General features: G+C 46.4%; 1 protein-coding gene across 6 annotated transcripts in view; it reads right to left on the bottom strand.

The window, feature by feature from the left end:
- The window catches only part of DACH1 (dachshund family transcription factor 1), a 354,874-nt gene extending 343,772 nt beyond the window's left edge, over positions 1–11,102 (bottom strand). For all 6 annotated transcript variants that reach the window (XM_048934295.1, XM_048934293.1, XM_048934294.1 and 3 more), the window contains exon 1: positions 10,288–11,102. In XM_048934295.1, coding sequence (XP_048790252.1) covers positions 10,288–10,997 — 710 coding nt within the window. In that variant the 5' untranslated portion in view covers positions 10,998–11,102. The remainder of the gene's footprint in view (positions 1–10,287) is intronic.
- Positions 11,103–23,262: the final 12,160 nt, after the last annotated feature.

Genomic DNA, 23,262 nt, shown 5'->3' with positions numbered 1-23,262 from the left:
CCTGTTTCAGCTCAATCTGTGTACTGGAAACTGGTGCTACACTGGCATACACGAAGACATCTTAAGCACCACATCAGTTCACAGAGCGAGGTAAGCACTTGCTCACCTCAGATATTTAGACTTCTGGATCACACCAAAGTGGTAGAAAAGAAAGGTTGTGGTAACACCTACCCATTACCTCAATCAATTCAAAAAGGCCTGAACACAGATCTTCCACGTTCAAAAAGCTTAATCCGACAGAGGCCAAGCGCCATTTTGGAGGCAGATGACTTCCTCCTGATCACCTCTACTAAACAGATGACCTGCACAGGGAATGTAACTTGTTTCACTGGTGAGCCGTTTTAAACCTTGGCCCACTTGTCCCATGTCCTCAGTGAGCAGCTCACCCATCCAGCTGTAGAGATAATCCCTTACCAGTAGCCCATGCAATATATACTAACTATACCCACTGACCATTCTGGGATTTGCAACTCACACGCAGGGAAATGAAGCCTAAGTTACTTAAGCCACAGGAGGATTAACCCACATCGAACAAAGTCCATAGTTTAAACTTTTTGCAGCTTACTTATACTGAGAAACCATTAGACATTTTAACAAATTAGAACACTGAACTGTTAAATATTAGGCACATGACCCATACCTAATGTAAAGTAAGTTTCTAAAAATGTCCTTAGAAATATTTAGTAGAAAAACAGGTGTAGGGGAGAATTCAAATGTGACCCGTAAGGCCCTAGTATTTAGAAACGAATTGGGATCAGTTCATTCCTTTCCCAAGGGGTAGCTTGTATAAATGTAATTCTATGGTTTCATAAAACCAGGTCAAGTTTCTGTCCCTTGAGGTCCTTTGGCAATTTGAAGCATGGCAGCACTTTTTCCTGGCTACAAGTTCAAATCTGCATGCGTTCTGGAATTGTGAAAGGAAATGATTAGGTGGGCTGGAAAGATATACCCATCCCAATTACAGCACACCTTCCATAAAGAAAACACTTCCATAGGTGAAACAAGATTTCACAAAACAGTATTTACAACCAGTTGGATCTCTTCATTTAAGCTGATGAAAATGCTTTTTTCATCTCTAAAAATAAATATCTGTCTTTCAGCAACTGGCACACCAAGTAGAAGAACAGACGACCTTATCACATAACAATGCCAGCAGTTTTAACTGACAACATCTTTCTCCTTCAGTGTCAAAATGTTTTACATATGTAGTCATACTTTGGAATATTTGTGAATACAATGATGTTTCACAAGGCATTTCATAACTATTATTTTATTACCTCTCATGATATCACTGCATTATACTAATTTCAGTAATAAAATATGTAAAATAAGATGCCACGAGACAAAAATCACCTAAGGGGTCACTGCAAAAGACAAAATGTATATTTGGTAGACCAGCAACAGTAAAGCCTCAGCAGTAGAGCTGAATGTCGGAGAAGCTCTACTCCTGAAGTAACAACCTGAGATTACTGTGTTTAACATTATGCTTGATGCATACTGGAGCCTGAACCTCCCTGCAATGAAGCCAGAGTGATAATGGGTTGATTTTGACTATGCAACTGAGCTACACAAATCACTCCATTTGAGACGTGTCCTTCTGGCTCCATCAAGTCTTACACAGCCTTTGTAGAAGTATACACTGGTCAGCTCCATGCAAATGTCTTTAATGCACGCCTGTGAGTCCACACACATGCCCAAGGTCAGCAGACAAAAAAGACTGCCCCACCTCAGCCCGCAGGCAGACTGACCTCCACCATAGCTTCAACATAGGTGGAGTACTCTAAAAGCACATGCAAAGAACAGAGGAAGGGCAACAGTCAATACATTCACTACCTTTAAGCAAATTGCTCTCTCTGCATGTGTACATCTGAGATCTACATGCTATGGAGCTGCACTTCTACAGATGAATTCCACCCTTTCCTCCACTTTCCAGTGGGGATGTTAGAGAAGCTCTGAAAGGAAAAATCTATGGGAAGTTTGTTGCTTGTCAGTCCCATCACACCTGTTGTACCTTTAGATGGCATCAAGCCAACCCAACAGCTGCGGCTATACCCAAACATCTCTACTAAACTGATGACCCGCACAGGAAATGTTATGACTCCTTCCTTAAATAATAATTTGCATATGTGCTCCTGGAACAGTGACATGCTGCTAAATCAGTATTTCTAACACATTTCCCTTGTTGCTTTTCAAAAATATGCTTTTCTTGTACAATATACAGCTGTACTTTAAACTTATTATTTATTGCAAAGGGAACTTCATTTTCTACTACAATCTTTGTTTTTAGTATATGTCAGTATGCACATATTTTGAAGAGAGAGAGTAGAATCAGTGGAATCATAAATTATCTACAGTACACAATAGTGTAACACATACTATAGTATAGTATGCTTATTTTTTAATCTGGTCTTTTAAAAGCTATGAATACCAGCTTAAAAAAAAAAAAAAAAAAAAAAAAAAAAAAAGGAAAAAAAGAAGAAAAAAATGGTCCAGATTTGAATTACAACATTATACATGGAAATGGAAATGAGAAGCACTACCATGATATTAGTTTTGAGTGGTAAATACAGACATGGAGATATAATGAAGTTCTACATATCATGTGTAGGAAGTGTTGAAACAAGCCAAGAGAAGGAAAAAAAAGAGGGAACATATACACGACTTTTCATTTGTATCAGTCTGTTATACGCTTAAGTCCACCTGAGGTATTTTCCTTTCTTCCTCCTTCCCTTTTGTTAAGGAAACTGAATACAATTGGAAAATGGTTTCATTTTCTTCTCACTGAACTATCAGACTACATGAACTCAAACGTGAAAAGTGACAGCACATCTCTAAGTGCTCATTCCCTTAATAAGAGAAAGGTTTTTTCTTCTGTTCTACAGAAAACAAATACAAGAACTGCTAGCACGTATTATAAAGTCATGGTTTATAGCAAATTCTGATATTCATTCCTACCAGGGACATCACCCTTATTTCTTAATGTTAAAAATGCAACATGACTCTCCACTTTACTATTTTATGCAACAAGTGTTATTTACAGGACACTACAACTGATACTAGACAGCATGTAATAATAGAGCTTTCTACCAAATATTTCACTTGGTTCTTTCAAAGGAGAACTTCTAAATATATTAGCATACTCTCGGTTTAAAAGATGCATTTAGGCCTTTGAAATCAACAGGACTGTCCACATTCTTAAAAGAAGGCACGGTTTAAAACCACAGCATTTTTAATGTAAATAGCTAAGTCCTACCGGTGACCTTCTCCAATAAATAAAGATTTTTACGGCAGCCCAGGAGACTGGAAACAAATTACATACTTCATAAAGATAGATAAGACTGGTATCTATTAAACTACAGTAGAAAACTAATTGAAATATTAAGTTTATATTTTGACTGCATTTGAAAAAGTATAACTCAAAAAAGTGTTTTTTGTAATAATGTATTTTTAACAACACTAGAACTTTAATACATCCTGAGCAGATTTATCACAAATAGAAATTCAGTGCATTCTTTATACATCTCTTAAAAATACAGTACGAATAACCTGAAAGCTCTTTCTACAAACCGTAAGTAAAATCCTGATCTAGATTCGTATTTAAAATGAACTCATTACCAAGTATGAGAACAACATGAAATCACAGTTACTAAAGATGCAATTAAATACTAATCAAATATATACTGCCTGCTCCCTTTAAAGTTTACTTTTGACTGCTAATTTATTTTTGATCCCTTACAATTCTTTTATGTAAGATGAAAAAGCCAAGCATTTCCCAAAAGTAAAAGATTTTTAAAATCATTATCGTCACACAACAATTTGTATACACAAGCATATTCTGAGACATGTTCTGAACAACAGCTTTTTGGCCAAATGTGGAAAACATGTTTTCAGTGCTGTATCATTAACAAGAGTTCTAACAGGAACGTTATTCAGAGTTACGAACTTCAATCCTGACATTGTAACACAACAAATATGTGGCTGTCAATTATCCAAAAATCTTTGCTGCAGTCCTCCTTACTCCTTTCTTGCCTTTTCTCTCCAGCCCCATTCAGCTCCAGTATAACTCTATTAACTTAAGTTGTCAGCAAGGTAGTTAAGATATTTTCTTCTCCGTATTTTTAGCATTGTGTAAAATTATAGTAAGTAAAAAAGAAAATCAGACTGAAAGCCCAGCCTGAAACCAAGCATATTTAACATAAAAAGGAACGTATCTGGCAGAATTCAGCTTCCAGTTCACGCCGCCATGCTCGCTGGATGTTCTTTTTCCATTAGGATGAGAGCGTGTTATAAGCAGCAGAATTTTATTCACCCGCAGAATTTATATAGTTATTCTATAAATAAACCATATGGCTAAATTCCACCAGGTGCACCTGTTCCTGAACTACAGCTAATTTTAGTCTTTCAATGAACATAAAAACCATTCAATATTTGCGACCAAAAAATGCACTTATTTTTCATACATATATCACTTTCTTCTTCACAAGGAAGATGTAAAATGCACAGGATGCAGAGAAAACATCTACTGTAAATTAGTTTTGCAGTGAACAGGGTACCCTAAGATGGAAAAACAAACAGAAAGCTACATACCCACATGAGAATCCTCATAGTCACACAGTAAAAGCTTTAGCCTGCTTTATTAAATCAAAACCATGAAAATTAGGAATATTAAAAACAGTCTTGAACTGTTTTACAAAGTTTCTGTTTTGTTGCTAACGAGCTATTTGATACACACGGTTTACAGGATTGCATTGTATACATTCATACACTTGCTGACTGTAGATGTAATTATCACAAAACATCATTTACAAGCAACGTGAGCTGAAATGCAGCCATTCCTCGATCAAAGCTCACACAGAAGTTCAGGTCAGTGCATCCTGAAGTGCCATTCAGGGCCCGCGTCACCCAATATCCCATCTCTAAAAGAGACCAACTCAGCTTCACAGGGCAATGCAAGTGCACAGTATTTACAGGTTATCCTTCCCTGATGCAGCTCACTGCTATCAGTGGTTCAGAGTGAAGAATCTGAAATAGGGACTTAACTGCATGCTCAGAACTGATTCTTCCTCTCATGCAGTTCCCTGACAGCTTATGCTATGGAAACTTACCATTACCTATTCTTTTTCTTCCATTAAAATAGTAAGACTAAGATATCTAATGATCTAATGTTTGAAAACACAGAATCGCGTAATTCACAGTTAATGATAAAGACCCATATACAAACAGACTGCACTTCAATACTCCGCACTGCTCAAGAAATGGAGCATCAGCAGTGGTTACGCTCCAAACTGAGCCTCATATCAGATACAGAACGCTGGGAGTAACCTAGGGACAAAGTAACTTCAGGAAGCACACTGCCTTTTGTCACTTTGAGTCACAGATACATTTTGATTGTAAAAATAAATATTTTGGCTTACGCTTCAGGATTTTTGTAAATAATTTAAATGATAATGGACAAAAAAAAATCTTCCTTGATGCATACTGGAGAAATTATATATATATGAATTAATTCTGTGCATCATAATAGCTTTTGCAGATGAATCTTCAGCTCCATCAATTAAACGCATACTTCGGCAATGAAAAATTTGCTGTCAATTCCTATGATGTCTATCCACATTACAGTGCTGCTACAGAACACACACGTAAAGATTACTGAAAAAATTACTCTGCAGTACATAATTTGCAAAAGGTTAATAACTATTTGGAAACAATGGATGGAATCAGCTCCTAATGCAGAGCAGATCCTCAAAACGTTAGTTTTAAAAGAAAACACATTTAACTTATAAAGGAACAAAGAAGATCTCAATGTAGTTCTGTTGCTTAAAAGCAGGCAGAGGCTGCCGTAGTTCCGGACCCTGTGCTCACACAGTGCTGATGCAGCTCGGCAGTTCCTGATTCCTGCTGAGCCCTCCTGCACCAGAGATGCACCTCTGCATGCAGCACAACCACACCACTCCTCTGTCCTGATGTGGGACAGCTGGGGGGGATGCAGTGGCACAGACGGCAGCAGGTATTTAACAGATCGTAGTTCTCGAGAAGGATATTCACATTTAACATAGAGTATGAGAATTCTGTGTTTCACATGGGATTCACCTCAGATGATGAAACACAGCGATGGGCAAAACCAGCCCTCTGGAATGATCCGGGAACAGGAAAGGAGAAGAAACCCTAAGAGGCAATCAAACAGTAATCATCATCCCCAACCAACGCTCGGAATACACTCCGACTGTGAAGTCTTAGCTAGGCACTGGGAGCAGATGAGATCGCTCGGAGCCGGGGAACTGCTGAGGGAAGCGCCGGGAGCGCGCAGCGGCCAACAGGGGGCAGCTTCCGCGGGAGCGCGCCCCGCCGGCACCGCACGGCACGGCACGGCACGGCAATGGGAGGTGAGCACCGGCCCAGAGCGGCACGGGTATGACCCCAGCGCTGAGAGCTGCGGGGAAAACAGCCGTCAGGCCGGAGGGAGAGGACCCGCTCCTTTGCGGGCAGTCCCGAAAAGGGAGTGCAGGCCTACGTGGGAACTTGGTGTCTGAGTTTGTGGAGATAAAGAACTTTGCATTCCGAGTGTACGTGTCGCTGTGCTATCATACAGTCTGCTTTCTTCAGTAAAGCTGATGCAGAATCAACAACAGGATGTACGTTTTTGTACTAATTACAACCTTAAAAAAAAAATCCTGAACAGTACTCACAGCTATAAAGGAGGAGTTAATAAAATTGAATGAATACTTTCAGAAAACGAAGACCCAGGAGGAGATGTCCCCGTGCCCAGCAGTGCCCTCGCAGCGCCCATCAGGCAGCGCAGTGTGGCACAGCTCTCCCTCCTTCCCCAGGTGTCGGATGCTGGGCTGCTGCCACTGCCACAGCATCAGATTAAGGGGATAAACCGGCTGCTCTGTTGTAGCCATTGTGCTCCAAAGATCGCAGATTCTCCTCTACAGTATTTAACAATAAATAAATGCGGTCAGATGGGCCTTGAAGTTCTGTTCTCGCACGGGGATGGAGCCCTGCTGGTTGTTCTAAATGTGCATAAGCTTTCTCCACACCTTTCACTTCTTTATAGGTGCTACGATTTATCCCCTGGCCTTCTAGAAGTCTCCTTTGCTCATAAAACCCACCGTATTTCTGCCGATTACGTTATATTTTAGTAATCGGCGGCAAGAAGGGAGGTCATCACTACATGCCCACATTCTGTATATTTGGAATTATTTGCAGCTGCACTGCTGACAGGTTCATTTAAACTACCTGTGATCTGCACTAACCTATCTGGGTGAGATGCTCCCTTAATTAATACCAATAGGAGGAAAATGATGCGAGCACTCAGCAAACACACACATGCCAGGTCCACATCGCTGAGAGCAGCAGAAGCTACAGCAAGGAGACTGCAAGACAGGCTTTCGGGAGAACTGTTTCATGTCAGGAATCTTTCCCCTCTGCACTCCAAATCAATGGGGTTGTTTCCCAAAATTTGTAAACAACTCCCAAACAGCGCAAATAACTCCCTGCTTTAAGTATGAATGTCAATGAACTCATTCAAATCATCCTGAAATGTCAGCAGAGATTAACACGTCCTGGCCACGGGAGGGAGGTCAGAGGAAGGCACGCTCTCAGCCCGCCGTGGGCACAATCCAAAGCCAATCTAAGTCTATGGGAAATTCCAGAAAGGGACCAGCATGTCAAAATTCCACAGCAAGCGCTGGAGACACAAGAGACCAGAACAGTCTGGGATCAATAGCTTCCAGGTCATTAATCCCACACAGGTGACATCCAGTGCACAGAGCGCTGCTCTGCTCCACAGACACATTCAGGAAACCTGATGTGACTGAGCATCCAATAGCTTTAAATATTTTTCGTGTTTTGCCTTTACACTTCTCCTATTTGTTTGGCATATGGCTTTCCAGCATCCCATTAATGTCAAACCGTTTAATCACAATGTAGGCTAAACGCACAGTTTGCTATTTCCTGGATTTCTGTTTGGCAACTGATGCTTTTTATGGGGAAAATAAAAGCAAAGGTCAGTCGGACCAGAAAAGAAAAGTCATCCTCCATAGCGGAAGGCTGTTTTTCCAGCGAGCTGATACAGAGCCTAATTTAGAAAAAGGTCCTTTAGTATCACGTTATTATTAGTAGTATCACAAATAAACACAGAAACCAATTCACTTTACAGAACTCCACATAAAGCATTCAATAGAGAATCCCTCGGTGCTTCATTGATTTTTGGTTTATTGATTTTTTTTTTTTTTAAATAGCAATATCACAGTTAAAATGTATCATTTTGGTGAAATGCATCTAAAACTTTTCTATCCTGAAATAAGTTATTGCAAATGATTTGCACAACAACTGGCAACTAACGGCTCCATCCATTTAAAAAAAACGCAAAGCAATAGCTTTATTTGGATGCCTTTTTTGATTAAACAACCTATTAACCTTGATGAAGCTTTCCAAAATAGGGGATTAGTGTATTTGAGTGCATCAGCTGATTATGAGAGAAATACAACAGTGATAAGATGCTGGATCACAATTTCTCCATCTGACGACTGTAGCAATTGAGCCGCTGGTTTGGAGCTGGCTCTTACAGCTCCATCTCCGCAGCAGTGTCTGCCCAGACACAGACAGACATCGCCCAGCAGAGCAAAGCCTGGAAGGTCACTGCAATCACTGCACCGAGTGGATCACAATGCCCTACGTAAGCACTGTACAGCCAGAAACAATTGCAAATAATTAGTTTGTAAGGAACGAAGAGCCACAATGAAACGTACTGGAGGAGAAACCCAGAAAGTAAATACAGTTTGATGTTCCGATGGTATCATCCGTTCTGACCCAAACTCACTGACCCACTTTGCTTTATCTTTCTATACCGTAATAACGCATTTTGCATACCCATCGCAAATCCTTCCCATTAAGTTATTTGCTTAATGGATGTATAAATATGTCTACTACAATTACGCTTTTTAAGGGTCAGATCCCATCCACTCCTGAACCCATGCCTGTAATTCCCACTGCGCTGGCTGGCAGCACAGCACAGACCTGCGTTGCTAGAAGGCGGCCGGCACAACGCTGGTGCCACAGCCGTGCCCTGCTGCCAGCCTCATGCCATGCACCCACGGGGACCTGCATCCGCCCTGCCCCCAAAGAAAACTTTCTCCCTTTTGTATTCCCACGTGTCGAAGTTGTGTACAGCACAATGCGAGCGTGACAAAGTGAAACTTCCACCAGTTTAAGGAACAAATGTTGAACTCTTGCAGAGCTCTGACAACAGAAACACCTATCGATGTGCGCTGCAACAACGCAGCTCCCGAAGTTGGGGTTCTGTCAGTACTGGGATTTCGCCGGGCCGCGCTGCCCTGAGCACTGAGGAGCTCCATTCATCCGCTCACCCATCTCTCGGTGCCATCCCCGGCCCGGTCCGTGCGGGGAAGCTAACACGAAACCGCACGGGGTTAATTCCCCAAGTGCCGGCTTCTGCTGCACCCCGAGATGTGACAACGAGGAATCGCCGTGCTCTGCGCTGAGAGAGGCAGCGGGCCCCCTCCCCAGCGCGGGGCAGCGGGGTCATGGCGGCGGTGCGACCCTTACGGGTCCCCTGCCCGTAACCTACGGACGCGGAGGTAACAGCCTCATGCTTTCTCCCCGAGCGGGCTGCAGCCGCGGCAGGAATTTCCTCTTTCGCCAGCTCCTTCTGTTTCTCCCCGCTCACAGCCAACTTTGGGGCTTCCCCCCCGCCCCCTCCCCTCCGCCCGACCCCAGGGTAAGGGGGGCCGGGAGCGCGCTTCCGTGCGCGCCCCCCTCCGCGCGTTCCCGTCGTCCCCCTTCCCCCCCCCCCTTCCGCGTCGGCCCCGCGCCGCAGCCCCGCCAACCCCCTCGCACCTGCTCGGCCCCGCGCCCCCTGCCCCGAGCGGAGCCCGCTCCTCCCCGCCCGCCATGTGGCGGCCGCACAAAAGTGTGTGACAGCGCTCGGCGGCCCAGCGGCCTCTGGGCAGCGCCTCACCCGACGGGTACGCACCCCCCTTCTTCCCCCCCCCACCCTCCCCGCTCCCCCATCGGGCCGCTTTACCACAAGGGTTAAAGATGCACCCCAGCGGCACTTGGGGCCGAACCTCGGCCTCGGGGGGAGGAGTGGGGGGGTGAGGGGGGGGGGGGGGGGGGGGGCACGGAGCAGGGGACAGCAGCGCGGCGCGTAGGGCAGGGGGCAGAGCCGCCCCCCCCACCCCCGGGCCGGCAGCGGGGAGCGGCGCCGCACCGCGCGGGGGTGGGACGGGGGCGGGGGGCCGCGCGAGCGGCTCGCGGCGGTACCTGGCGTTGGTGCAGTCGTTGTAGAGGGTCTCGAAATCCTTCCGGGAGATGAGTTTGCAGCGGTTGACGCCGGGCTGGATGGCCCCCAGCCCCCGCAGGATGCGGACCTGCTCCACGTTGCAGACCACGGGCGTGATCTCCAGGCGCTTCAGCTTGGTGTAGACCGTGTGCAAGCCCCCCACCAAGTGCTTCAGGAAGAGGTCGAACGCCTGGGGCAGGCAGATGAGCTCGCAGCCCTCCACGGTGAAGGAGGCCACTTTGGCCCCCCTCAGATCCACCATCTTGCACTCGTTATTCTGGGGGGTGTTCTCCACCGGGGACGGGGTCGAGTACACGGGCTTGCCGGGCAGGCTGCCGGCCGCGCCGGCGTTGGGCGTGGAGGTGCCGGAGGTGCCGCCGCCGGTGCCGCTGCCCAGGCTGGGGCTGCCGCCGCCGCCGCCGCTGCCGCCGCCTCCGCCGCTGCCTCCGGTGGTGGTGGTGGTGGCGGTGGAGGTGACTGTGGCCGCCGCCGCCGCCGGCGCTGCGATGGGCTCCGGGCGGAATAGGTTTGTCCCCGAGGCGGGCGGCGGGGGAGCGATGGCCGGAGCCGGAGAGGAGGTGGCGGCCGCCGAGGAGGTGGTGGTGGTGGTGGTGCAGGCGGCAGAAGTTGAGACCGGAGGCTGAGGGGGGACCAGCGGGGCCGGAGGGATCAGCGCAGCCGGAACGGCCATGGTCACATATACAGCGGGGGGGGGCAGGGAGGGGGAAAGTTCCCACACACGCGCGCAGGAGAAGGGGGAAAATTAAAAAAATATATATCTATTAAAAAAAAAAAAAAAAAAAAAAAGGAGAGGAGAAGGGAGGAGGAGGGGGAAGAGAAAGGGGGACAGCCCCGCTCAGGTGCTGCGGCAGCGGGAGAGCAGAGCAGGGACGGAGTGAGCGCCGAACGCACAAAGTGTCCCGCGAGCGGGGCCGGAGGAGGAGGAGGAGGAGGAGGAGGAGAGAAGTCCGCTCCGGGCGGCGGGGCCGGGGCGAGGGGAGGGGGAGGGCAGCTCCTGCCTGCGGCCCCGCGCTAGCACCGCGGCGAGGGCGACCGGGAGAAGGAGGAGGTGTGGAGGACCCGGGCTCTCTCCGGCGAGTACATTGATCAAAGATTGAGAGGGGAATGACAGAGAGAAAAGGAGCCGGGAAGTGCCGCCGCCGCTGCCGCCCGCTCCGGACGAGTTGTTGTTGTCACACGGCGCGGGGGGCGGAGCTCCGGCAACTTGAAATACCCTTTGAAGCGGCGCAGGGCTCGCTCGCGGCATTAACCCGAATTACCCAACCAGGAGCCCGGAGCGGGGGCGCGGGGAGCAGTGTCTCTCCAGTCCCCCCTCCTTCCCCCCCCCCGCCCCTCGGAACCGTTAGATGACATGTTTCAGGTTTCACCCCGCCGCAGACGGGATGTAATTTCCCCAGCCCGTGTCGGCAGCCGCTTGTCAGCGCTCTGCGGAGAAGCGCGAGCGGCTCCGCTCCCAACAGCGCGCCGCGTTCGGGGCGGCGGGCGGGCGGGAGCAGCGCTGCTGCGGGCTCGGCGTTGTGGCCGCCGTTGTTCCCCCGAGAGCGGAGCGCCCCCTCCCGGCGGGGCGGGAGCAGGGCAGCGCCGGGCCCCTTTGTGTACGGGGCGGGCGCCGGAGTCGCTCCGGAGGGCGGGCGTCGCGCCACAGGTGGCGGGGCCGCCAGGTACAGCGCGCGGATCCGGGCGCGGCGCCGGGCACACATGCGCAGTGGCGTGGCCCGCGGGATGCGCGCGGGGTCTGCGTGGTTCTGAGGGCCGGGCCCGTAGCTCGGGACGGAGCTGTGAAGCAACGTGGGGTGTTTGGGTCGGTCCGGCGGAGCACCGGCTTTGTGCTGCTTTTCTCGAGGGCACTTTACTGTTCGAAGGGGTGAAGAAATGGCCTTTCGTGCCGTTGGGCACGTGCAGAAGTTGGGCAAATGCATGTATGAGGCTTTCAGTTTCAGAAGTACAAGTTATGCACTTAATTATGATGCATGTATGTGCCCATAGCTGCTGTAGCTTCTCTAAATGTGTTATTATGTGCGATATGACTCACAGGATGACACATCTTCTGAGCGGATAATCTCACTGTAGTAATTCCACGCAGGGAATTTCCATGCAATTCTCATGATCTCCTGCTCATTGTGCTCCAGCTGTAATGGAAGAGCGTTTGTGGTTTGGTACCAGGAAGGGTTCATCCAACTGTGAAATTTCAGATATCCTACACCAAAGGCTTTTAAACTGGCAAATACAGCCAAGGAAATACACTGCGGCTTTCGTTTTGGGATTTTGTGCACCCACAGTGGTGCAGAACATCCTCCAGCACACAGTTCCCAGCCTGTTCTCCTGGAGAAGTTCATGCAACCTCAGTCCCAGAGGCAGCACCTAAAGTTGACGTAAAAACTGGAATACACCGAAAAACATAAAATGCACCATCTTCAGTTGTAGCAAAACAGCTCTATCCGTGCTTTCTTTGCCTCAGTACCCCTTTCCTGCTCACCTTCTCTTCTTGTGAAGACCGAATGAGCTCCTTGAAAACCAAGATAGAGCTAGGAGCAAGATACTGACACCCAGAGAGCAACTGAACCCTTAATGAGAAAAGCTATTGTGTTGAGTATGGCCTGCCTTCCTGCAAGGTGCTGCAAATGGGACCTTGTTTTCTCATTGTGTGGCCTCACAGACGTGCCTTCATCGTGGTTCGTTATGAAGAAAATGTAGTTTGAAAGGGTTTACCACAGGTTTGGGTTAACCTTCCTCTTTTAAATGGAACAATGGGATTAGAAACCCAGAAATAAGGAGATTTATGGAAGGGCTTGAAGCTCCTGGAAACTTCCAGCTCGGTAAGTGTTCCCAAACAGCTGGGTTTGTTCTAACACGCAGACACAACCAACACACCCTGAGACAGCTGGTTGTGAACTTTCTTTATGTTGCGTTTCCATTCCTTGCTGCCCCTTCCTGCAGTGATATTGTTGGGTGTTTTCTTTGTTGCCCTGAGTCGGTATCAGCAAAACTCCAGTGACTGTAACTGATATTTGAAAATTCTCCCTGTGTCATGCGAAGACTTACCGTGCTGAAATCAATAAGACTGTTTAAAATTCAAAGACCTGCAAATCGTTCTGTTTGTCCTTTGATAGGGCCTGGGCTGATTAAAATGCGACCAAGAAAGCTTAATTGCTGCACTAATTAAGAAGTCTTTAATTTCTTTCCTGGAATATTGTTTGAAGCTGGGTTTCTGCTCTGCGCATAGCACTGTTCAGGGCAGGGATTCGCTCTGCTTCTCTGTCTCTTTTTTCTTTTGACAATTTCAGTATAATAAAATGTATGTTAAGGCAGTAAGATGTATTGACAATGATTGTAATTTATTACTCAAAAAAAAAAAAAAGACTGATACAGGGTTCACTATTGTATTAAATTACAATTTTGAGGGCAGCTGTAAAGGGTGAAATGAAATTAGAAAATGCATTGTAGTTGTTGCGTTTCAAGGAATCTGAGTACCTGACTGACAGGAGGTCGGGCAGCACACCACTACCTCTTCTTTCTCCTGTTATTATTGATAATTAAAGATTTTAATTCATTCAGGGAAAAAGGAGAAAAAAAAAAAAAAAAAAGAGAGATACATGTGTGCTGAGTGAATGTGAAGGAATGGATGGGGGGATGCACGGCAGACAGGCACATGGTGGGGATGAATTGTGCATCATCACATTAACTTCATGTACAATATTTTTTCCTGCAATTCTTTTGACTTCATTCTTCCAAAAAAATGCATTTCTCTCTTGTGTCTTGTCTTATGTGACCTATTTTGTTCCCCAGTTTCCAAAGAGAACAAACTCCATCATTTCAGAAGGCTTTCTGCATGATCAATAGAGTCACGCTTTAGGTTTAATCGTGCTGCATTACAACTCTGGCAAGCGACTGCTGAGCAGGAGGCTCAGACAGGAGCAGGCACTGTGAGAAGGTAAGTTCTGTTCAGCTGTCACTCCCTGGGTTTGCAGGCAGCATCCTACTTCCAGGAGCTCTCTGTTCTTGGAAGAAGGGTGAGAAAGAGGGAGGGACCTCATACATCTCCCTCTGTATTACTCAGGAGCCTGGGACCAGGTCCCTCTTTGCCCTTCCACCAGGGTATTTGCTGAACACTGCAAACTGCTGAATGCAGTCAGGGTCGGTGTGCAGTGTTGTACCAGCAGTAGGAAACTGGGGACCACAGTGCTGTTTTTCTAATTGTTGCATTATAGTCAAATTAGCACAGACCTCGTCCAACACAAATACAAACTGGATTCCTTTCGGTGACAGGACGAGCAGATAACACGCTTAGCAGATACAGAGGGAGATTTGCCATTCTGAGCACGACGTCACGCTAATTGTGTTTACTCTAATTGAAAGCGAGGTTTGGGGGAACCTGAAATTACTCATAGGGTATTTTTAATAACTGAATAATAATAAAGTGCAGCAAACGTTGATCACAAACCTTTTGGTCTTTCAAAATCTATTGGAAAATTAAATGAAAAGTGGAGTTTGGTACAAACAATGCCTCAGGGCAAAAAACAACTAACACGAGATTTTCCAGTCCAGCCATAACACAAATCAATTGGAGCACACTCCTATGGCCAGACTGCCAGATTGTTATGACTGCTAATTCACTCCATCAAACAGTGCATTAGCACACCCGGCACAAACAGCTCCAACAATAGCGTGCACTTCTGAGCAGCACACCATACATCAGCAAAAGTCCAGAATGCATGGCAGGGCTGCTTACACACCGTGCTTGCTGCACGTTGTATTTATCGATGGGGCATTAGTAACAAATAATGATCCTAATAAGGAAAAGGAAGAATGGAAGCGAAGGAACTTCTAAAAACAACTTTCCGAAGTTATAGCGCTGGCAGCACGTCGCTACCTGGGCTAATTGCTGAACTTGCGGATCTCAGAGAGGCAGTGGGAAGCGGCGGCTGCGCGTCCCAGCGCGGTACCAGCGGGGCTCCGCGCCCAGCAGTTCGCACGCGGCGCGGCTCACGCGGCTGCTTTGCGCCGGCACTGTTCCGCGGGGCCCCGCGCTGACTGCGGGGACATTCATTGCCGAGCAGAAGGGTCCGGCCCCAGGGAGCGCCTCTCTTCATCCTCACCAGAACTGAGCGCTACCTCGGGGATGCAGTGATGCTCCTGCCAAGAGATGACCGACGCTCGGGAACCTTCCCATCCTTCCCCCTCACCCGACACACGCGTATATCTATGCAAATTGCGGACACTCAGCTCCAATTAAGCTCCTCGCTTATTTACAAATTACTGTTTTCTCCTTAAGTCGCACTCGTGACTTCAGAGAATATATTTCAAAGTCAGCAACTAAAAAACCCGGCGCTGCGCGGAGCCATGCGCTCATGCTGCCGTCCCGGAGCCCCACGGCGCAGCGCTCGGCTCCCCCCCGCGCTGTACGGCCGCAGCGATGGAGCAGGTGAGCGGCACTGCCTGCCACGTTCCCATCCGACTGACAGCCAATGGAGAGAGCTGCGGTGGCGGCAGGGAAATTATACCCGACTTCCTTGCGTGAATCGAATCAGGGCTGGGACAGATGGAGATATGATGAGAGCGTAACTCGAGTGATGCTCTCAGAGGTCCGCAGCCCTAATTCCCCTACCAACAGGTAGGAAAAGTCTCTCGGAGCAGGAATTCTGAAGTGCAAAGCCCTGCCATTAAATTGTGAGTGGGGATAGCATCTGAGATGCTCTTTCCCATGAATGTTCTCTTAGAATTAGTTCGCTCCGTCGCTCCATCTCCAGTTTCCGACCCAGGCTGACCGAAGTGAAGCGTCCCGACATAAGTACTCCCAACCCAGGCTGACCCACTATCAGTGCTCCCGGTCCCCACGGTGTCCCGATTCAATCCCCGTTCCCGGTGCCTGGGTGCCCCCAGGTGCCCCCACCCCGCCGCGAGGCTCGGTCCTGCCGCCCGCGGGCGCTCCGGGCCGGGGGGAGCGGCGGGGCTCAGTGCCTCCGGCAGCGGTCGGGCGCTGATTGCTGCCCTTAATAATAAGAGGAATAAATTATGTACACCGGGCTCTTTTTTAGATATGGGCTGACAGCCTGCGAGACGCAAGTTTTCCTCCTCGAGTCGCTTAAAGCCAAACTTTGTAATTGTTCTTAGATGGGACGGAGGAAAGAGGGATCTTTCAGAGTCGGAGCCCCTGTTGGAAAAGTTTCAGCCCGGAGTGGGTGGTTAGAGAGAACTCCGGGTAAGAGGTAAGAGGGGGATGCTACAAATGGAAGTGCTGACACAACCTTAACCACGGCGTGTAAACGGCCGCGCTATAATATCCATTAAGCAGAAAGAAAAATAAGATGGCTGATCAATAATTTATACAAAGAGTACCAACTGCAGCCATAATAACTGCAATGTTTGCGAAGCAATCTCTCGCTCTCCAGGCTTAACAGTAAACTAGCGGGGCTGTTAATTTCCAACTCCTGCAGATAAGAATACAAACAAATTACTTAAACTTGTATTTTGCTCGATATTTTGCATGCCTCGGTGGGATAAAATAAAATTTAATTACGATGCCACTGGGGCTGGTAGGAAGCCCCCCCCCCGCCCCCCACCCCCCCTTTCCTCCATCCTTCTCTCCCTCCCTCCCTTCCTCTCTCCCTCCCTCCCTCCCTTCGGAGCAGGTTGCAGTGAATGAGCGCCTTTGGGTCACTCCAGTTCCCGGGCAGAGTTATTCAGACATGGAAACAAAATGAAGCCATTTAACTTCAAAGAAAGTTGCAGTGTTTTCCAGCGCCACGAGCTGAAACACAATACCCCCACCGGAACGATAACAATCAGCTGTCAGAGGACAATGCGCGTTGCACGGGGAGGGAAAAAGCTGCTCAGGGGCAAAGCGTGCATCGCGCAGGACCCTAAGCGAGAGCGGGCTGCTGTTGGCTTCATTTGCATGGCAGCGTTATCTCCCATTTCCGTCTTCTGTGTGCCGATAACAAAGCGGGGGAACAAAGTCTGGAAGTTGCTAAGTGGGCTCGGGTTCTGCGCCGAGGTGTTGGTGTCTTTTGTTCTTCTTCTTGTTATAGTTCTTTTAATATTTATTGTTATATTTATTATTGTTGTATTTATTGCTATTATTATCATCCTTATTTTTTGCATCTCTTGCAACACTACTACAGAGTCTTTGTTAAATAACAGCAAAAAAGCAAATAATATTATATATATTACTATATATATTCTACTATATATATATATAAGTGCCAATGGTGTCCCCTCCTCCCAGCCCAGCTTGGACGAAACAGGTACGCGTGCTGCCAACCGTGCCTAAAGGAGCTCAGAGGTAACCTGGCACGCACCGCTCTTTGGACAGCTTTCAGCTGCTGTTCTCGTGGGCTCTGCGGATGTTTTGTGTTGCATGACAGAAGCGATACCTGAGGGGTAACGCGGAGTGGTGCTTTGCGAGGTCCCGAATTTAACAATAATAATAATAATAATTTCAAAAAGAAGTGCTTTGCCTGCCTCATTCCTGCGTGTTCAGTGACCTATCTCAGCTCAGCTCCAGTAAAGCAAAGAGGCATCAAAGGAGATTATACACGCAGACGAAGTCCGTCAAGCCGAAGCAGCAGTTTTTGCTCCAGTCCCTTCCCTGCGGCTGGATGCACTGTGGGATAGCGTTGCTCAGAGGAACTTAACCAGACGCGCAGCGCCCACTAGCGCCCGTGCAGTCGGAGGCGCGCTGTGCTGCGCTCCCTGCGGAGAATCCGCGGGACAGCGCTGGGAGAGCGCGGCGGAGCGCGGCACGGGCGGAAATCGGCTGAAGCTCGTCCTTCACCAACTAGGACTTGCTCCTTCATTTGCTAGGTCTAAGCTTAGAAAAAGAAAAAATGGAAAAAATGTTACTTTTTTTTTTTTTTTTTTTTTTTTTTTTTTTTCCATCCTCTGTCTCGTTTGCCCTCACCGACCCCCTCTGTTTAAGGTGCACGCAGGGAGCAAGTCCTTCATCCTGTCTGTCGTTCTGAGAACTGGAGTATCTGCTCAGTGGTAAAGACTTGGTAGGAGGTGCAACTATTGCTGTGTACTTTTCTGAGGTTTGCTTTCTCATCTGACATGCCAAACTAGAGGAACTCTGCAAGATATTTCAGTTAGGCCTTGTCTTTTTCTTTTCTTCCCAAGTGATGTTTATCTGTCTTTTTATCTATCTGCCTATCTAGAATCATAGAATCATTCATGTTGGAAAAGACCACTAAGGTAATCAAGTCCAAACACCAACACCATACCCACTAAACCATGTCCTTCAGTGCTACATCTGCACATTTCCTGAACATCTCCAAGGATGGTAACTCCACTGCCCCCTGGGCAGCTTGTTTCAATACCTCAGCACTCTTCCTGAGGATTTTTTTTCCAATATCCAATCTGTCTGTCTATCTGTCTATCATTTTTTTTCACACATACTGTTCAGAGATTGTTAATGAACAGCATTTATGTTTTTTTATGAACAGCTCATGTTTTTTTATGAGCTGTCTGTTCTCTTTGCTTTGGAGATGGGGATGCAAGGAAGGTGACAACAGCCCTTCTTGTCTGGATAGAATACATCAGGTAGATAAGCTCAAGGTATGCTTTCATAGTTGTGCTGAATGTCTTGAGTGTTTGCTTATTCATTGTGCGTTGGGATACTCAATGGTGCTCCAGTCAGAGTCAAGCACTTACAATAGTGCCCAGAGTAATATAATTTCCCATACAGCATTCCCAATGCTGCAAAAGGCAAAGAATTTGCACCTTTGAGTTGTGTCACACACTGGCTCACAAGTAGGTATCATCTTCAAATCCCGTCTTTGAAAATTTCTGGTAAACAGTTGGTTCAAACTGTATGAACTGCTTGAAATATAAGGCCTTGGTTAGCCAATGAGGAAAACTCTAGATGTATTCTGGAGTAACGCGGGCTCAATGTACAAGATCATCTGATGGATGATGAAAGTTAGTTCAGGATTAACCTGCATCTCTTCTCTTTATGTGACAGTTATACATTTTCCTGTTCTTTTTCCTTTTCCTTTTCGTTTCCCTTTCCCTTTTCTCCTTTCTTATGCTTAGATTTGGCTGTGCATTTATAAGTAAGCATTTAACCCTGCAAAGCAAGAAGCTGAGAAATTGAAAAACTACCACTTAATTTATTGAAATCTAGGTAGTAAGAAAAAGTTTTAACTGTAGCGCTTTTACTTAATTATGTTCTTCAGTCTGATGATCACTCTCAGGCAGTTAAAGATTACTGTGTTCTCACATATGAGGAAGAACAGAGCAACTGTCTCACGGTCATGCTATTCATTGTCTCATGACTTAACAGATGCACCTCAGTGGCTTAGCTCATTTTGACTCTGTGCAAGCTTTCTTCCTTTGTTGGACATATAGATGTTATATGGATAGTAGTCCAAAAATCTCAGTGTTGCTGTCTTGCTGAAGGGAGAATTCCTGCCTAATCACAATTTGCTTTTGCTTTGGTCCACTACATTCCCATGGTCAGGGCTTCAGACAAGATAATTTGAAAGGAGACATTTTCTTCTGCATCTGTGTTTGCATTCTGGTTTATGGCCAATAACCGGTTAAGCAGGTCGCTTACACAGTGGGAAACTTGTTTTCACAGACTTCTGTCTTTCCTAAAGGACAAATGAAGTAACCCAGATTTCCCACATGGTAGCAGTGGGAATAAGTATGAAGTTTGCAGTGGTGAAGTTTCTTCTTTGGAGATTTTATGCCAGTGGAATGATATGCTACTACCAGGAGAAGGTTTCCAAGTAGACTCTCAGATTCTCATACACGATGGCATCAAGTGCATCCTCAGAAAGTTTGCAGATGACACCAAGCTGAGAGGTGCAGTCGATACGCTGGAGGGAAGGGAAGCCATCCAGGGGGACCTGGACAGGCTGGAGAAGTGGGCCCATGAGAACCTAGTGAAGTACAGCAAGGCCAAGTGCAAGGTGTTGCATTTGGGCCAGGGCAATCCCAGGTATTTATACAGACTGAGGGAAGATCTCCTTGAGAGCAGCCCTGCAAAGAAGGACTTGGTGGATGAGAAGCTGGACATGAGCCAGCAGTGTGCGCTTGCAGCCCAGAAGGCCAACTGTGTTCTGGGCTGCATTAAAAAAGGGGTGGCCATCAGGGAGAGGGAGGTGATTGTCCCCCTCTACCTGGCTTTTGTGAGGCCCCATCTGGAGTACTGCGTCCAGGCCTGGGGCCCCCAGACCAAGAAGGACGTGGAGCTCTTGGAACGGACCCAGAGGAGAGCCACTAAGATGATCAAAGGGCTGGAGCATCTCTCCTGTGAGGAGAGGTTGATGGAACAGGGCTTATTTAGGTTGGAGAAGAGAAGGCTCCAGGAAGACCTCATTGTGGCCTTCCAATATTTGAACGGAGCATATCAACAGGAAGGGGGCACGACTGTTTACAAGGGTGGATAGTGATAGGACAGGAGGAAATGGTTTTAAACTGAAACAGGGGAGGTTTAGGTTAGATATTAGGAGGAAGTTTTTCACACAGAGGGTGGTGACGCACTGGAACAGGTTGCCCAAGGAGGCTGTGGATGCCCCATCCCTGGAGGCATTCAAGGCCAGACTGGATGTGGTCTGGGCAGCCTGGTCTAGTGGTTGGTGACCTTGTACATAGCAGGGGGGTTGAAACCAGATGATCATTGTGGTCCTCTTCAACCCAGACCATTCTATGACTCTGATTCTATGAAAAGTTGTGTGAGAAAAGACAGGTTTTAAGGGCTAAATTCAGAGAAACTGTTGCATCTGGGCTGCTCCGTCCCTTTCTCATCTTCCTGTGTTATGCCTCATGCATACATATAATTGTAGAATCACAGAATATCCCAAGTTGGAAAGGACCCTCAAGGAATATTGAGTGTAACTCCTGGCTCCATGTAGGACTGACAAAAAATCAGATCATATGTCTAAGAGCTTTCACTACACACTTCTTGAACTCCAACAGACTCTGGGGTGTGATCACTGTGCTGGGGAGCCTGTTCCATGCCCCCCACCCTCTCATGAAGAACCTTTCCCTAACGCCCAACCTGACCTTGCTGAAACACAGTTCCATGCCATTCCCTCAGGTCCTGTTGCTGTCACCAGAGAGCAGAAATCAGTGCCTGACCTTCTCCTTTCGAGGAGCTGTAGGCCACCATGAGGCCTCCCCTGTTTACTTTGAACTGAACAAACCAAGGGACCTCAGCTGCTCTTCATACATCTTGCCTACTTAGATCCTTCACCATCTTCATAGCCCTGTGATAGTTTCACGTCATTTTTATACTGTAGCACCCAAACTACACACAGTACTTGAGGTGAAGCAGCACTTTTTGTTCTCCACTGGTACTTATGTGCCTGCTTTGAAACCACGTTTTATCTTTTACTATGAAGCTGAAGCAGTAACAAGGAAAATAATGCATATAACCGTACATATAATCAAGAAAAGTGTCTTCTTGTAGTATTTTGCTTCCTAGTGATATCAATTTAGAACTCATCACACAGTTTGCAAGTAAGGGCCAATAGCTGAATACTTTTAAATACAGCGACATACAATGTTTGCAGTAAATACAGATTCAGAGGCTACATGCTAGGATGTTAAACTTGCTTGGGAATATTCCTAAGCAATAAAGCCAACTAGCACACACATGTACTGGCAGTCCTCCCAGAAGAAAGTGGTAGCACCTGCATGCCAGCTGGGCAGGGTCTCAGGAACATGCAGCATGCATCTTCCTCAAACTACACCCAAGAATTTTTTTTTTTAAGGATGCTATGTCTAAAGTGTACTTGGGATCATTTGAATGTTTTTATAGTATAGATCCGGCAACATACCTGGCATTGTTTGATTTACTAGCACAAGTGTAACTGTCCTGAAGCATATTAATACTGGTCACTTTCATAAGAACAAGCTATTGATCTCGCCATCATTACTATGCAATATTTCTACTAACTTCTAGAAATGAAATCTTAAAATAAATAAATTGTCTTAATGAGTGAGGAATTCAGCCTCAGCCTATAATTTGAAAAGAAAAAGAAAGTAAAACTGTAACACAGGGAGAGCTTGCTAAAATACTCTCTAAAACAGTTTTCCAGTTACTGTATTACTCAGAAATACATGTCCTGCTTAATTAATTTAGCAGGTTGGACAAGAGATTCAGGTTTTTGTGTTCTTGTGCTTTTGTGCTGGGTATTTGAAGCTGAAAATCTAAACATGAATGCGTTCTCTATATGAGTTTTCTAGAGAAATGCGAGGAACTCAGGGCTCATTCTTTGATGGGTTCTGAGTTAGATTCTTCACAAACACCCTGTATTAGTCCCAGGAATCAGCCTGGGAAAGTTAGATTCTTCTTGCAACAGGTTGACTACTTTTGAATTTACAAGGCTATTTGTAATTTTTATTGATAGGAACACCATAAAAAAGCTTTATGCAAAGGGACAGATGCATGTTTTCCTGTATTTTCCCCCAGTTAAGATGAACTAACACAGTACTGATCTGTTTGGAAGTCACATAATGCAATGTCTTGCACTTCTTTTTATAGCCATAGGTTGTTTTGAATAGTCAGACAGATACAGAATGACAGAGGGAAGATTATTCTTTATTCTTCAGAATTTTCACTTTGCCATTTACAAATCAATGATGTTTGCATCTGTCTTAACACATTAGTGAAATGGCCTGTAAAGGAAGACTGTTTAACAGATCGAGCTGAAAAACAATGCTGAATGGAAAAGTATTGCAAGTTTTATTCAGAAACAGCAGACACTACAAATGATATATATGATATTTCATAAATAATAGCATATCAAAAAATCAGGAAGAAAATTACTTTTTGGCTTAATCTTGCAGTCAGTTGATATTTTTTACCAAAGAAGAACTTTAGAATCAGTTCTGAAGGCCTTACTCTACAAAATAAATAAAATCTTCCAGTTCTTCCTATCTTCCACTCAAACAACTTTTGGATAGAAGTAACTAATTGAAGGTCTGAT

Source organism: Lagopus muta, chromosome 1 (assembly GCF_023343835.1).
Source record: "Lagopus muta isolate bLagMut1 chromosome 1, bLagMut1 primary, whole genome shotgun sequence".
Classification (NCBI taxonomy): Eukaryota; Metazoa; Chordata; class Aves; order Galliformes; family Phasianidae; genus Lagopus; species Lagopus muta.
Note: the sequence above shows the minus strand (reverse complement) of the source record. Positions and strands in the feature narration are given on the sequence as shown.